Raw genomic sequence first — 17,346 nt, 5'->3', positions numbered from 1 at the left:
CTTAAAAGAAAAAAAAAAAGAAAAAAGATAACTAAAGCAATCTGCTAGTAATTTAGCATCTAACTAAAATATGAGATTTAAATCTCAGTTTTTAGAAGCAAACTTCTCTTCTACTCAAAAAATTCTAACTGCAAAATTGGCATTTCCTGAATGATACTGCCAGAGCCAGAAACCTATACAACTGACACATGAGAGGTGCAGGAAATGAGATAAGACAAGGGGGAGAGTGAATGAATTATACAGTAATTACTGATGTAAAGCTGCTGAAACCCCAAGACACAAAATTCTTTTGTTCGTCTGTACTGTCTTTCAAAGTCAACGATATAATTTCACTTGATTATGCATCAGAAAAAAAAAAGCCAGACCCCAACCCAGCCAACATTCACATCTCAAATTTACGTTCTTTTGTTTAGTAAAGCAGAGTGGGGTAACATACAACAATAATGCCACTGACTTCAAAGCCACCTTAAAGCCTTTTAATAATTCCCTGGAAAGAGGAGAGCATATCTCTCTCTCTTTCTCTCTCTCTCTCTCTATATTTACCCAGTCTATACATTTTGCAACATTGAGGGAAGACATACACACTAATGAAATTAAATCTGCATTCAAGATCAACCACCACACAAAGCACAATGAATAAACAAATATCCATACGGTAGAAGAAGTTGTCCTTGCAAGGGAAATGCGGTTTTATCTAGCCCCTCTTGATGTTAGTAGGCAGAGTGAGTCCCATTGCCAGCAACAGGGAGCTTGCTGGGCAGTCTCTCCTCCCAGCAGGAGGGGGTTAGAACAACACGATACTATGAAGCATGACTGAAGAAAAAGAAACTGCTTCTTGAAGAACTGGAGTCTATTTTTTAAAAATTAGTTTTGCAAAACGACAGTGTCCATTTCCAAGAAAAGTTCCCTAAGCTGCAGTAGCTCCACTAGAGAGGCAGCAACAACACAGAAAAACTGGTAACCGCAGGCTCTCGTGAAGAATTTCCCTTTCTAATTCCATTCGGACTTTACCCCTGTAAGCAGAGATGGAAAGAACTCTGGGCGATGTATGGAAATTTTTCAAGGGAAAATCATTTATGGCATTTGCAATTTCTCCCCTGAATTGTATCTTCCCCCTAGCTAAATTTAGGAGTGACATCAAATATTCAAATGCAAATAAATATCAATACATCCCCAACAACAGCATGGACAGGAAAACAAAAATAATTAACTGCCATATCTTATTCCAGTTCATTAAAGGAGTGGCATTCACCTTGTAAACGAAGAGCAGTTAAAAAGAAATATGAAAACAGAACACCTGCAGGGAGGAAAGACGAACACTGCCCCATTTTCAGTCTCCAAATCTTTAGGCTGCAACTTCATTAGCACTTTGGTTGTGCACCATTTTGGTACTCCATTAAGCTAACAACTAAAAGGAAAAGGTGAACTTGTCACCAAGTCATCTCCTGCACAACAGGAAGTTTCTAACGCCCAATCTAAAGCAAAGAACTACAGGCGATCCACCTTCATCCACCCCAAACAAGGCCTCAGCGTGTGGGGGAAATCCTGACACTTGGGGGATGAAGGGAAAGAGACTTTGGTGGGCAGGAGGGAAAACAAGGGCCTCTCCTTTGGGAAAACTCACCTCCTTAGGGAGCCCAATACGGAGCCCTTCTGGGCAAACACCATCGGAAACACACTCACAGGCTACACACAAAGTTTAGAACTTCAAATTCACCCCACCTATAACTTCCTCTTATCCTAACATTTACAAAGTCACTAATAAGTGAAGGCCAGGACCATAATTTTCACCTGTGAGTTAGTGTCTTACTGGTCAGTACAACACTGCTTCCAAAATAGGAAGGATAAAATGCTGTATTCTCTGACGGATCACTAAAATTGGGGCCAAAAATGGTACATATAAAGAATGGTTTGAGAAAAAACTAAGATATGAATTCTCACAACTTCCCTTAGTCACCTAAATGCTTACCGTGATCACTAAATAGAAGCTGCTTCCATTTCTGCCTCTCTGTCTCTGAAGCTTTAAATCCCAGGACTGATTTTAATTCCTGAAGGACTCTTTTGGATTCTTCACGTTCCCGCTTCTGTCTGTCTCTATCTTCTTGAGACAAGTAATAAAAATCTTCTGTCCTCAACTCACAGTCGAATTCTGAATTGTCCACATATGCTTCTAATTCCTAGAGAAAAAGGGATAACTTTTTTTTACCTATAAGTCTATTACAGTCATAAAATGATGGGTGATATGTTACAATACATTTCAACACTGAAACAACAATGGATAAAATACTCACAGCAAGGGGAGAAAATCACCTTTACTTTTAAAAGGCTAGCAGTTTCCAACAGAAATAGGAAAACCGTATGTCTTTATTTTGTCTAGCAAAATTGAATACAGGAGCAGAGAAGTACTCTATTTATGAGAAAGGCGGCATGGCCAGTGGAAAGAGAATGAATCTGGGTGCCAGGAGACACAGGCTCTAGTCCCAGCCCTACCACTGGCCGATTGTGTAGCAATGGGCAAATCCTTTAACCTCTCCAGGACTCAGTTTCTCGTCTATAAAATGGGGATGATACCCACTGTCGCCACTTCTTTAATCGTGAACCCCTGTTAGGTAAGGCTTATATGATTTTCTTGTATCTACAACAGTGCTTTTACACATAGTGTTTAATAAATACCCTATTAAATACTATTTAATGTACCGGGGGAGTGGAAGATGGAAAGGAGACATGGAGAGATGGGGGGAGAGAGAGAGAGAAGTACAGGACCTACAGTGCTCTGCACACAATAAGTGCTCAATAAATAACAATAATAATAATAATGTTGGTTTTAAGCGCTTACTATATGCAAAGCACTGTTCTAAGCGCTGGGGGCATACAAGGTGTTCAGGTTGTCCCACGTGGGGCTCACAGTCGTCATCCCATTTTACAGTTGAGGTAACTGAGGCCCAGAGAAGTTAGGTAGCTTGCCCAAAGTCACACAGCTGACAGGCAGTGGAGCCAGGATTAGAACCCATGACCTCTGACTCTCAAGCCTGGGCTCCTTGCACTGAGCCACGCTGCTTCTCTGTAAATCAATTAATGATTGATCTGTAAATCAATAAATGATTGGTTTATGTAATAAAACAAATTATGCAATTTTAAAACAGATTATTCATAAACTGAATCCCAAAGTTCGTCTAGGATCCAACTATGTGTTTAACAACATATATGACAACCAGGCTACCCAAATATTACAATTAAAAAGGTTCCCCTGCTCTGTTGCATCAAATCAACAATATCAAAAATAACAGAAACCTCGCCACAATGATATACATTTTGAAGGTGTAACTATGCCAATCCTCAGCACTTATGTGCATTCATTTATTCAATTATACATTAATTATTTATTTTATATCTGTCTCCCCCATTAAAGAATAAAATCCTTGTGGCCAGGGAATAGGACACTTGTTTGTTTTATTCTTCCCAAGTGCTTAGTGCAGTGCTCTGCACATAGTGGATGCTCAGTAAGTGCTATTATTACTACAATGACTATGACTACTTAGGCCAGGGCTGGCAAGTCAGGTGGAAAGTCTGGCAAGCCACTTCCTGGTACAAATAATGTTAAGCCACTGGAAGGAACCCAAGAAAAACCAACTTTATTTTTAAAATACAGTGTTTTCTTACCTGCTCTTCAGGAATTGGATCCTTGTCTTCTATACGTAGAGCAGGCTTTAGTGGAGGTACCACGGCACAAAGTGGGTTTTCGCAAGCCCCATCAGGTTTGCCTTCAAAAGAGGGAGAGGGGAAAAAAATGAGGAAATGTGGGTATTTAAGAATTAAAGGTTGTATCCCTCACTCCGATGCTTTATTTATTTATTTAATAGGACAACTGTTTGGAGTAACCCTTTTATAGATCTAAGGTAAAATCTTGAGGGTTAGCCACTAGGCATTTGCTCTATTCTGATCTCAAATGCTAGATATGAAATCAAGGTCTTCAATCTCTCAAAACCATTTATTAAGGGCCTACTATGTGTAGTCCACTGTACTGACTGCTTAGGAGGGTACAATCAAATTAGTACACAAGATCTCTGTCCTCAAGGAACTTAGAATCTATCATCAGTTTTTTTTTTTTGACTTGTTCTCTTTTCTAACTTGTCATGAGACTAAAAACCTAAATTAAGGTATTTTCAGAAGACCTCAAACCTAAATTAAATGCTACACTGCTGTACTTCAGTTAATGTTCTTAACTGGCTCCTGGAAAACAGAATGCTAAACAAAGTATAAGTTGCCACCAAAAATAATGTAATGTTCATTAAAGCATTCCTAAGATTAAAAAAAAATACCCAAAACATATTAAAAAAAAGAACATGCTGAAAAGGTAAAGGAAATAAATGGAAAGGGAAAATTAATTTACTAAAGTGAGGAATTCACTGTTATCTACTCAGCTAATGTTCAGTCCCCTGTAAGAAAAATATTAAGTTTAAATGACTTAGCAATTTCAGAACATGACACTTTACAATTAGCCCAAACCACAGAAGGCCTAGGGGGCTGATAGGATTTAAACTGTTTTAAGTCTCCATCTGTGCTCAGCTTGTCCCGGTCAACCCCTGTCAAAATAATTATTTCCTGATATCATGGTGAGAAAGCAAAGAGATACTAAAGGTCACACTGGGGAAAAGTTTGCATGATATTTTGGCAATTTTTATAAATCTCAGGTCAAGATCAAATCCTATTACCCCACATTTTGAGGGGTGGGGAGGGGACTAGGGCCTGTAACCCTCTGTAGGGAGGCTATCAAAATGGACTCCATGCTGGTCCTGGTACTTAGGGTATTCCAGCTTGACTACCACGTCTATGGTCTCCTCATCGATCTGCCTGTCTCCAGCCTCTCCCTTCTCCAGTCCATTTGCCACTCTGCTGCCTAGATCATTTATCAAAAACAAACATCATTTGGCATACAACTCCTCATTCCTCAAAAAAATTATCTGATGGTTCCCCATTCCTGTCCACATCATGCAGGAATTCATGACCCTTGGCTTTCAGGCAATCAACTTTCTCTCTTTCTCTCTTTAGCCACTCTTCCCACTACACCCCAATTCACATACTTGCCTCCTCAAACTGAATAAATCACCAAGCCTCACACTTGTCTTTCCTGCCTCTGACAGACTGCTCACCCTCTTCCTCCTGCCTGGAACTCCCTCCCCTTTCAATCCACCAGACCACACTGTTTCTCATCTCCAAAGCCCTTCTGAAATCACTTCCAGGATGCCCTCCCCAATTAATTTCTTTTCTTCCCAGATTATAAATCTCTAATGCCTCAGTTTATCTGTGCCACCCACACACCTGGGTACTCACTAGAACCTGTCAAACCTCAGTACCTATTGACTGATGCTCTATTTTTTAAGTATTCTACATATCCAATTTTCCTTTCACCTGGGTACTCACTACCACCTGTCAAACCTCAGTACCTATCAACAGACACCCTATTACTTAAGCACTCTACATATCCTATTTTCCATCCACCGCATAACTCTAAATTATTTCAGTGACCACCCATCCATCCCTACTCTAACCCCAGTGTCTCCCTCCATCTTTGAGGGCAGAAATTGCATCTCTGATTGTATCGGTCTTTCCCAAGTGCCTAGTTCAGTGCTCTGCATACAGTAAGTGCTCAAAAAATACCATTGATTGATTGACGGGGGCAAAGGGACCTAGTACTTCCAGTTAATTCCCTCCCCACAATGAGGGAGAAATCACCTTCCGTGCCACCTCACTTTTTCAACTGGAAGCGGAAGACAGAAGTTCCGCTTATTTTCCCTTTTTGGCAAATCACATTTCTTTGGTCCGCGCTCTCTCTTGACCCTGCTAGGATCCTGGACTGCTCTCACCCACAACCCAGAGGTCCTTCCCTCCCATCTGCAGACCACCAGGAAGCCTGTTTTTGCTCTTACTGGGACTGAGGGCAGGATTCTCCCCTGAGCCTGCCCCCAGGGGTCCATCAGGGTATCTGAGGCGAGCTGAGGTATTTTCCTGTCTCCACCAGACCCCACGGACTCCTTTTTCCACAAGGGGCTTTTCGAACTCCCTGTAGACTGTAAGCTCATTGTGGGCAAGGAATGAGGTCATTTATTGTTATATGGTATGCTCCCAAGCACTTAGTACAGTGTTCTGCACACAGTAAGTGCTTAATAAATATGACAATGAATGAATAGTGAAAGTGGGCACAGGTTGGCATCTTTTTGTATTCTTATCAGATTCCTGGGGCTTATTTCTCCTCCACCAGGTTCCAGGGCAACTGGGGATTCTCTGTTCCTGAAGGTCACTGGGGAGGAGTGGTGGGGTAGGGGGAGAGGAGGAATTTCTTTCCCTAGAAACCACCCCCGCACATAACCATCTTGAAACTCCACCTTAAGTTGCCCTTGCATTCATAATCTACACATGGCCTCATGATCTACAGAAGTTCTCTCCAAGAGCTGCACAAACAGGGGGGTGGATATGGCAGCCTCTGCAACATAATTCTAAGTAGGGTGGAGAAAAGAATCAAAATGCACTGCTTAATCAGTTTCTTAAAGACAATGAATTTTAAATATCTGCAATTGGCTTCCTTCAAAATGTTAATGAAGGATGGGTAACAGGTATTCCTGAAACAACATACCTGGAAGAGTCCCAATATGTAGTAAAATTCACAGCCAAAATCCCGGCTATATTACGGTCATTACATTCCCCTATTAATCCACCACATTCTATCCAAATCACATAATGGAATAAATGACTGTATGTACTTGTTGCCTTGTCTTTTCAGTACCGTTACTTGTGGAAAGCAGACACTACACCTATGGAAGTTGGGTTTCACTGTCAGTTCCAGAGACACTGTGGGGCACAATTACTATTCAGTAAATAGTACAGGCATACTCCAGGAAATGTAGGCAATCTGGTCTTTGAAAAAGTGGGTGCGCTGAATGGTAGGATATGTTTTTCATAGATTGAAATGTAATTTGTTAGTTTCCTACTCCCAAAAGAATGATCGAGATATAAAGTAGGTTATAGACTCTTCCCTGCACCCACTCTCCTTGTCCCTCCCCATCCATCCCTGGGTACACCAAACAGGGTCCCTTTCACCTATCTCCCTACTCTCTCAACCTCCTCCCAACCTACCATATATATATATGCCAGTGAGTCACTTGGCTTCTGCTCAAGCCAAGTGCTGCCAACACCATTTTCAGCAGAAGAGGGGTAGGAAAATGTTAGAAAGTCCCAAGCAGGAAATCCACCCTGCCCTGCCCCAGTCCAGATATCTGAGGGCTCGCCCCACCCCCTTGCCTCAAAGAATGAGGCGCCAGCTCAGTCTAATACAGCCACATTATCTGTTGGCTTGATTCCAATTTCCTCCCTATAACCTTGATTCTATTTATTGTTATTGTTCTTGTCTGTCCGTCTCCCCTGATTAGACTGTAACCCCGTCAAAGGACAGGGACTGTCTCTATTTGTTACCGATTTGTACATTCCAAGTGCTTAGTATAGTGCTCTGCACATAGTAAGTGCTCAAGAAATATTATTGAATGAATGAATCCCCCTCTGTCGCTTCCATCTGCTCCCTGTGAGTGTCAGTGCCAGGCCATTTTCAGCTGTTTAAGAACTGAGAGAAAGCTGTGACAAAAAAGAGCAACTGCATGAGCAATTCCCATACCGAGCTGCCACTCCCTCATCCCATGACATGCAGCCCAGAATTTTGGAGTGGGAGGGAAGGCTGCAATGAATGAATGGGAAGTTGGGGAGGTGGGAGAAGGAAGGTGTTTGGAAGGAAGCAGCTACTGAGTTTCTCTCACTCTGGCTGAAGGCAGATCAGAATCTGGGTGGGAGAGAACTCCATCTTCCCTTTCATTCCCATCCCAATATGTGCTGAGTCCCTCCTGAGCTCCCCGCTGAAGTAGAGTGATGTGGAGGCTGGGGGTGGGGGAAAGGAGTGAGGAGAGGCCAATCTTCCCTCTAGAGAGTGGATATAACATCAGGTGGATCTTAGGGATACTGGGCTACATCAGAAATTAGAGCATGATAAGGCTCCAGATTTTTTTGCATTTTGGACTTTTGGAACTGGAGGGTACATTTGAACTAGGTTTACATAATCTGCCAAAATTTCTGTCAAAACTAAATAAGCCCTATCAGTGACTGGAAAAGTTGAATTCGCTCAGCTCTTTGGAAATCACAGAAGATGGGGATTCAAGACCCAGGCCCACTCACACCACTGGAAACGACAAACTCTAAAAAGAGCATTTTTAACTCTTTGCCCCAGGAAGTCCTACGGTATACTTTTCTTATACTATTCTTACCTGTATTTCTCCGTACCAATCTGTCCACCTGAGAAATGGCTTCTTCCCAACAGCTGTTGCTTGCTTGCACATGAGGCTGGATCAACTTTAGCTTTTGCTCTAGGATGTGGTAGGCTTCTGATCCTAGTTCGTGGGTTTCCTTAGAACCAACAAACTTTTCAAGCTCATCTTCAAGAATTATTACCCTGGGTAAATATCAGGGAAAGGAGAGTCGAATATTTCAAACTTCAGTTGGAAGACTAGAAATAGAATTCATGAGCTCCATTAGCCTAGCCCCGGCTGATATAAGCAAAGGGGCAAAGGGGCAGAAGAATGAGATCCCAACATTACCACAATTTTTCAGATAGTTATAGCCAGTACAGGGCCTGGCACATAGTAAGTGCTTACTGAATACCATTATTATAATTATTATAGTTTCTGAACTTACTCATTGAGTAAAGCTTTCAGATGGAGCTGCAAGCTGCGCACTGCCGCATGAAGGTTGTTCAGCTCTCTTGACTTGGGCTTTGTCTTGGATAAATGCTGTGACCCTGACTGGTGCTGAGTTTCAAAGTACCGATAGAACTCATAGCTGCGTTTAAGTTCTTCTAAGCAGGCAGCGTGAGCGTGAGGTAGACCTTGAGTCACATCGCGCAAAATACGATGGGGCAAAAGTGCGAGAGTGAGCAAGGGGGCCGGGGGTGCATTTGCGGTAGAGAGGAGCAGTGCTAGCCGTCTGAAGAATTCTGAGCTCTGTCCTACCCAGAGTTGGAAGAGAACCTGAAAAATAAGAAATGGAGGTAAACTCTTTACACATTCTGGCCATCATCAAATTGAGAACTTCTTTCCTTATCTTTTACTCTGGCAAAATTCCAGCTTAGCTTGCTCTCTTAATTCCTCTGTGCTTAAGAAGACAGATACACAGCCTCACTCCGGCTCCCTTGCAGGCCCGTGTGCTCAAAGGGCTGAGTGGAATACTAGACTGTGGATGGAAAATGGAAAGAGCAGGGCATAGATTAAAGGTGGGCTGGGTGGGAAGAGGAGTGTGGCAGGAAACTGCTGGTGAAGGCAGTGGACGGAAGTGGAGAAAGGAAACTGGGGCAGACAGGCTAAGGGGCTTGAGCCCTATGTGGGACAGGAACTGTGTTCACCCTGATTAGCTTATACCTACCCAAGTACTTAGTACAATGCCTGGCACATAGTAAGGACTTAATAAACACCATTAGAAATGTCCCAAAATAAATAAAACAATTTAAAGTTTTGCAAACCCAATTCAAAGTGCTAAGCTTTATTTATGAAGACAATTCATTTATATCACATGCAGGATTCTCTTTATGGTAGTAGTACCTAGATATTAAACCCTCAAAGGGAACAGATGCAAAGGGCAAGACTCCCTCCCCCCTTGTCCTCACCCCCAAGGGTATTGCCATAGTTGCACATATGTAAATCCACATGTTCATTCTCTCTCTTCCACAGTGTATTACCTTTAATGCAGGAAGGCTGAAGCCATCTGTGAGATTATGGGCCTCCTCTTCTGACACCTGCTCTTCACTTAATCCTAGTCCCAGCTCCTTAAAGGGGACTACACAGATGTAGTTGGTCACATTATCACTCTCCGAGTTCAGAGGATAGGTTTAGTAGGAATTAAGTCAGCCAACAAAAAGCTTTTGATTAAATTAAAAAAACCCAGAAAGAACACCCCCCCACACAACCCAAAAGACTAAAAGAAACAAACAAAACCCTCCTTCCAAACTCAAAAACCCACTGAAACTAAAATAAGACCCTATATTTTGGAAAAATGCTTTTTTTCAAGGCAGACTGTCTTGGTCTGATTTTAATTGAACTTTATTCATTTTTAAACATGATGCTATAAAAGTTCCCAGTCAGAAACACATGACCTCTCACCTTACTGAGTTCCCAAGATAATGATAATCAACTCTTTCACAGACCTCAAAGCAACCATCTTTCCTTGCCCAGGCTCCTCAAACCCTTTGTTACAGGGTTCTTGCTTCCAATCTATAAACTATCTTGCTTCCAATCTATAAACTATCTTCCCCCACTAGTAGCAGTGGGATGGAAAGGATCTTTATCCTTTCCCAGTTCTTCTTTAACTTCCATAACTATCATGTGCCTCCACAATTTCTTCTCCTTTTCCCATTTAATTCTCTGCTTAGGTTTCTACAGTGTACATTTCCCTAATAGTTGGAGAAAAAAGTAAAGAATGATTCATGAATTTATGTACAGAGAACCACTGAAAATACACTGCGGATTCATTTAGTTGAACAAACCTGGGAGAGGAGAGATAAGGTGCTCTACTGCTTTAAAATTAGTTCTTTGGTAACTTATTATGAATTATCAAAAAGACTATTTTTACTATTTGCCAGAACATATGTTTTATGATCAACCAATTTTCTAATAGAATTAGCAGGTGACCATTATTTTATTTGGGATTTAATAATGTTTTGAAGCTTCAAAATAGCACTGTATTTTGAAAGTTTTATCACGTGCTCCAATAAGGCATAAACAGTCAATAAAAGAATTCTTACAAATGTTAAGATTCCTTGTGTTCCCAAAATACAGTATTTCTGCATCACATATTCCACTGCACTTATATTTCAAGGAAAAAAGATGTAATTTCACTTAAACTCTTAACTGATTATTTCAAATATTGTTTTAAAGATAAATTCCCAGACAACTACACTATTTCATCTTCTGAATAAGGAAAAATCAACTGGTACTGTACTAAAGTTCCACTTTAGGGTATTATTCATAATAAAAGTAATCAATCCACGTTACCAATAACAGGTGTATCATGCAGTACAAAACATCAAATTAAGTATTGTTCTTGCAGGGCAAGATAACAGCATAAATAGAACCAATGAATAGTCTGTTACATTCATAGGGGAGGTGGATGGGTGACTATAAGAGAAGCAGGAATTCTAGATTGCTGAGCTACTGCAAAATAGGGGTTGAATCAATCATTTCGTATTTACTGAGTGCATAATGTGGGCAGAGCACTGTACTATGTGCTTAGGAAAGTACAATACAACAACATAAGATGAGCTGCTCACAACGAGCTTACAGTCTAGAGGGGAAGACAGACATTAATAAAAATAAATTATGGATATGTGTGTGGGGCTGAGTGAGGGGTGAATAAAGGGAGCAAATCAGGGCGACAGAGAAGGGAGTGGGAGAGTCAGATCTCTACACGTTACCTTGTAATCTGAGATGGTTACAAAAATTACGTCAAAATATGTGAAACCATGAAAAATTTGCATAATTTTGCAAAATCAGAGTTCAGGTGATTTATGGTAATAATGGTATTTGAGAGACGAGAAGAGCAAAGGTAATAGAAAAGGAAGGAAAATAAAAGAGCATAAATGAAGGCCTTGCAAATCCACAGCAAAGGTTTGGTTCATTCGCATTTTGAATTTTGCCAATTGTAGAACCCTAAATGTATCTGAACTTGGCTCAAACAGAAAAATTAAAATTGCAAGTAAGCATTGGCCGAAATATAGTTAAAAACATAAAATTGTCTAAAAATTCCCCCCAGGTATTCTAAAATGGTTGTGACTATTGCAGCCACACTGCAATTAAGAAAATCTGTTTTACAGTCTTTAGACAGGTTTCTCTATATGGCTCATTTCCATTTCTCGATCTTCCCGGAAAGGATATTTTTTCAGCATGTACAAGGTAGCTAATCTTGCGGCTCGGAAGTTGGCTCTGACAGACCTGTAAACGGCTTTCCGGAGGCCGATGAGATGCTGACTAGGATGCTGTCCGGCTTTATTAAATGGGCAAGCGGCACTGACCCTGTCAAGCAAACTTGAAAAGTAAAATGTAATACAACTGTACAGATGTCCTAAAGATTTTTTAAAAAATCAAACATTCTTTACCAATTCTGATTTTAAGACTAAAAACTGTATTTATCTGACTTGTAAAGACGTAATAAAAAAACCTTTCCTATGCTAACCTTTCAGTTCATTGGCATAGCTGAATCCATGTATGAGATACCAGAAAATTTAAAACCCCACCATAATGAAACGCTCCCTTTCATCCAGTCTATACCACTGTAGATCCACTGAGCCTGACTTTACAAATTTTAGGTTTTAAGAACCAAAGGGATGTGTACTCTCCAGATTACTATTAAGGTATTTATGCATTTTCCAATTAATCCACAACTTCACCTCCCACATATATTGTTAGGGACTTGCCAATGGAACTCTTGTTTCCAAACATACTGAACAGATTTGCACTACCCTCTTCACACCCCTCTGTCCCCAAACTGAAAGCCCTGGGAGGAAGAGGAAAATGAGGGAAAAGGGAAAGGACCATGTATATGACAAACTTAAAAACCCTTAAATCAAGTCTCGAAGCTGAATTTAACTTTGATTAAATGTTCCCAGAGCCTAATAGCTAGAGTCCTACGGCATATTAGTGATACATCCCTAATTCAATTTTATAGCATGACTTACACTCGGGTTTATGTTGACCTCTCCATCAAAAGTCCCAATGGGGCTCCCTAAGGAAATTAATAGAATGACCATTTTAAGAGAGAGGAACTGAAGACCGTTGGGTTAAGCAATTTACTAAAAATTATGGATAGTGGCAAAGCTAGGGAGGTTGAAAGGCCTTGACACCTATTCCCAAATATCCATCATGCTTTTTTTCCCTCATTAAACCAGCTTCAGAAGAAATATTTTTTAATAACTACAATTTCAGGTCTTATGTTTCCAGTATAAGGTGAACGGTTACTTGCTTTAAGGATCCACCAGTCTAATATCCCCAGCAAGGGATAAGAGTTGGTGGGGAACTGCGTATGGTGACAGATGTATCCTAAACTGCAGCTATAACAATGGGGTTTTCTGGTAAGCAACCAATAAACGGAAGGCTTTGTGCAGATTTGATCACCATATTTTAGGAAGGATGCACCAGAGCTGGAGAAGGCAGAGAAGAAAAACCCAAACGATCAGGGGAATAAAGCAGCTTCTGAACAAGGACAGACTGAGAAAGAGTAGCGTTCTGCAGTCTGGAAAAGTAAAGGTTGCGATGATAGGGAATCAAAGATTACAAAATGATCAAGGTCATGTGCAAAGCAAACATGCAATTGTTTTCCCCTCCACTGCACTTCATCAAGAGGAGGGAGCAACCACTGAAGGTGAAAAGTGGTTGATCTGAAACAAATTCTTTGTAGAGAGGTGAAAATTGTATGGAATTTGATAGTACAGCAAAATGTATAGAACAAAAGTAGTCAGAGGCTCACAAAGCATTTTAAAATGGCATTTGTTAAGCACTTACTATATGTCAAGCACTGTTCTAGGGCCTGGGTTTGGAAACATTCGACAAGATGCAATCAGTTGTAGACTCACATAATTATTTGGGAATTTCATCCAATCATAGTCATGCTACTACACTTTATATGTTTGTTCTTCCACCAGGCCTTCGGTTTCTGGTGTATTCTCTCAAGTACTTAGTAATGTACTCTGCACACAAAAGGGGTTCAGAAGTAGGATGGGTCTCTCCATAGGGAGGGTTCATTACACAGCTGTTTAACCTGAAGTCCCATCTTCACTCACTCAAAGTCTCTGGCAAGACCTGAGAGTTTCCCATCAGGGCTGAAAAAGACCCAAAATGTTGGCTTTCCAGCCTTTGGGTTTTTAAAACTTATCCCCTCCCAGTCCTCAGCCCCTATAAAATCTCTGCCCTCTTTTTGCTCCCACTCTCAAAATGACAAGCTGGTACCTTCCCACTACGATATCACCCATTGGGTGATAATGCATTTATGGTAGAATAATTTCAACATCAACTATGTGATCAGGGGTACCATTAGTCATGACCCAGGAAAGAGATCTTGGAGATTTTGTCAACTGTCTGCTAAATGGTAAGTTCCTCATGGGTAGAGATCATGTCTCCATCTAATGTAGTCTCCCAAGCACAATACAGTACTCTACACACAGAAGTACTTAATAAATATCACTGATTGGCTGAGTGATTATTTTAAACCACTGGTCCAATGGGAAGAAGCATCTTAAAAATCCAACTAGATTTTGGGCATCAGGAAGGAGACAGAAGAAACAAAACAGAACAAAAAACCCAAAAGCCAGAATTTTACCACTACATTAAAATACAGTAAACCAACTCCTGGAATACCGAGTGCAGTTTTGACTCTCTGTCTCAGGAAGGGCATGAGAGTGCTGGAAAAACTCCTAAAAATGGTCAGTCACCAAGATAATCAGGATTATGGAGAAGCTTCCATAGAAAGACAGGCTGAAAGAGAACTCTTCAACCTGGAAAGATGCAGGTTGAAGAAGAACATAGTTAAAGCTCACTGAACAGGGCAAAGAGAGACTTGTTCCTCATCAAAACCCAAAACACCAGACAAGGAGGACATCTTTCTGAAGCAGGACAGTGGTAGGTCCAAAAGGAATAAAAGGAACCATATCTTCATATAGTTAGCAGGCAGAATTCATTACCACAGAATGTTGTTCAGGCAGATAATATAAACAGGTTCAAATGGACTTTGGATAAATTCAGAAGGTGTTAGTAGGAAAAGTAGGAATGTCAAGGAGGGCAATGATCATACGGTACTGCCACGCCTCTTAACAGCCCCAGAGACAAAATACTGCTATGGATGAACTAACTGTTCTGACTCAACCTGACATTTCTTATGGCCTTAGACTGATGGCAATCCTTTTCCCAGAAGTCCAAGTGCCTTTAAATGTTTCCATTTCTCTAAGGTCCTCTATTTGAATGAACAAAAATCATGTGTTGGGAAGTTGTGGTAAAAGAAAAAATCGTTCTATTTTAAAAGGGCAAACTGAAAAAAACCTGACAAATATTGTCTCAGGAGTACAGGAATATGGTTTGGAGTGTACCACCAGTAAGAAGGAAGAAATTTCAAATTACAACCAGAACAACCATTCACTGGAATTCAACTACTTATTTACAAATTCAATTCAAAATAAAAGATGATGTCATTTGCTCTTACTTCAGAATCCCCATTTTCTTGTTATTTTATCAATTGGCAGAAATTACAGAGCAAATGGTTGGATTATGGGATAGCTTTGATTTAAGGTAGCAGAATAAAGAGATTTCATAATGCATGTTGTGATGAGTAGGAATCTGAGGTGTGCGGTCCCCATTTATAAAATAAACTATAAAATGAACTCACAGGGTAAATCCTCTGGAAATAACTTCAGTCTCTTGAATGAGTCTCAAAGCTTTTCTCACAAGATTTGTGAAAGCTCGGCTATTTGCTGCTGCTTCTTCCAGCTGGACATTGTGTTTTCGCAGTGTTATTTGCAATTTGGCTGTCCTCCAAAAGCTCAAAGCTCGAATGACCATGTAAACAATCAGGACCAGTCCCCACATCAACCAGGAAAATACACTCCACCAAGAAGGAAACATAACGGAACTGCTAACAAAGGCAAGCAGCAGTGAAACATCCCTAGGAAAAGAGAAATCAAGTCAAGTGACTTCTATTGTAGGTTCATAGGAACAACAAATATGGTAAAGCACTGAATAACAATTTTAGTTAATTTTGGAAAATCATACACAAAAATTAATTTTTACTAATTAGAATGATTTAATCACCTAAAAAATAGCTAGTGTACTAATTAAATGTCTCTACTTTAGCACAAAATCTAAGGTGCTGACTCAAATAGTTCATCTCATCAAACTGGATGCATTTTAAATATCAGGTTTAAACTGAAGTGGGTGGGTACCGTAATGTCAATATTAAAGTTCTGCCTGAGAACTGTAGGTAAAAGCCTCTTCTGAGTGCATTTTAAAAAATATCTTGATTCCATCTTGAAAAACAGTCTACAAAGCACTCTTGTGGACAAGGAAAGTGTCTATTATTATTCTGTATTCTCCGAAGGGTTATGTACAGTGCTTTGCACATTGAAAGCACTCAATAAATATAACTGAATGAATGAGTGAATCCAAGTCCAGATTTTAAAACTCAAAGATGTGGTTTCTGGATGAAGGTTAAGTTCCTTTTCCTAAATTTAGATTTCAGATGTTCCCTAAAGAACAGTTTTTGTATAAGCATTTCTGTATTTTCTTAGAAAGTTTTTCATCAGAAAATTAGTTTTTCCAACTGGAGAACAAAAACATTGGCCTTGACATACTCTTGAAATGCAAAGAAACAAAATGTTCATATTCAGTACTTCAGTACTCCGTACAATCTATTTCATATCCCATCAATCATAGGTTTATAGGAATTATAATAATAATAATGTTGGTATTTGTTAAGCGCTTACTATGTGCCGAGCACTGTTCTAAGTGCTGGGGTAGACATAGGGGAATCAGGTTGTCCCACGTGGGGCTCACAGTCTTAATCCCCATTTTACAGATGAGGGAACTGAGGCACAGAGAAGTTAAGTGACTTGCCCACAGTCACACAGCCGATAAGTGGCAGAGCTGGGATTCGAACTCATGAGCCCTGACTCCAAAGCCCATGCTCTTTCCACTGAGCCACGCTGCTTATCGTTCTGCCCAGAGGAATGTGGTGTGGAAAAATAAAGTCAGATTGCTTCCATATATAATTCATTGTAAAGTCCAGCTACAGGAAACTAATGAAATTCATAAGTAAAAGTAAGAACTTAAAAAAACCAATGAAAACTTCAAAAAAGGGGCAGAGACAGATTCTTAATGGCAGAAGGTATGAAAATTCTTCTCCGATGTAAAATATTTGCCAAGGTTCTCCCACACTATTTCATAATCAACCTCTTTCCTCCATTTCTTTCACCATTATGGTTAGACTGGTAGCAGGAGAAATAACTACAAAAATCACACATAAGTTTCTAAGTCCTATCTTTGGATAAAGATAATTTGGCTTGTATTTAAGAAGTGTTCATATACTCCTTGAGAGTTTAGTCTTTACTTCAGTCTTCCATGAAAGATAACCATCACCCAGGAGAGATAATTTGAACACGGAGATGCATTTCAAAATGTTATGCTTTGTTTTCGGTGTTAAAATACCATTCATAAAATAGTCTAGAGTAACAGATAAATTCTGAATAATTGCTTCATTCGTGTCATAGGGGCAGGGATCTGGGAA

The 17,346-nt window shown here is 40.2% G+C and overlaps 1 protein-coding gene across 4 annotated transcripts in view; it reads right to left on the bottom strand.

Moving 5' to 3' along the window:
- VEZT (vezatin, adherens junctions transmembrane protein) overlaps positions 1-17,346 on the bottom strand; it is a 44,381-nt gene that overhangs the window by 7,563 nt on the left and 19,472 nt on the right. Inside the window, exons 5-12 of one of the 4 annotated variants that reach the window (XR_003764255.2) lie at positions 15,454-15,729; positions 11,958-12,107; positions 9,767-9,914; positions 8,731-9,062; positions 8,304-8,488; positions 3,661-3,761; positions 1,970-2,177; positions 655-1,013 (exon numbers count right to left, since the gene is read on the bottom strand). Coding sequence is in view for 2 of the 4 variants with exons in the window: in XM_029078716.2 (XP_028934549.1) it covers positions 1,970-2,177; positions 3,661-3,761; positions 8,304-8,488; positions 8,731-9,062; positions 9,767-9,914; positions 11,958-12,107; positions 15,454-15,729 (1,400 nt within the window). In the remaining 2 variants the exon portion in view is untranslated. The remainder of the gene's footprint in view (positions 1-654; positions 1,014-1,969; positions 2,178-3,660; positions 3,762-8,303; positions 8,489-8,730; positions 9,063-9,766; positions 9,915-11,957; positions 12,108-15,453; positions 15,730-17,346) is intronic. The other 3 variants (XR_003764256.2, XM_029078716.2, XM_029078717.2) reach the window with 3 other exon arrangements.

Source organism: Ornithorhynchus anatinus, chromosome 14 (genome assembly GCF_004115215.2).
Source record: "Ornithorhynchus anatinus isolate Pmale09 chromosome 14, mOrnAna1.pri.v4, whole genome shotgun sequence".
Lineage (NCBI taxonomy): Eukaryota > Metazoa > Chordata > Mammalia > Monotremata > Ornithorhynchidae > Ornithorhynchus > Ornithorhynchus anatinus.
The sequence above is the reverse complement of the archived record's forward strand: the minus strand, read 5'-3'. Positions and strand labels throughout refer to the sequence as shown.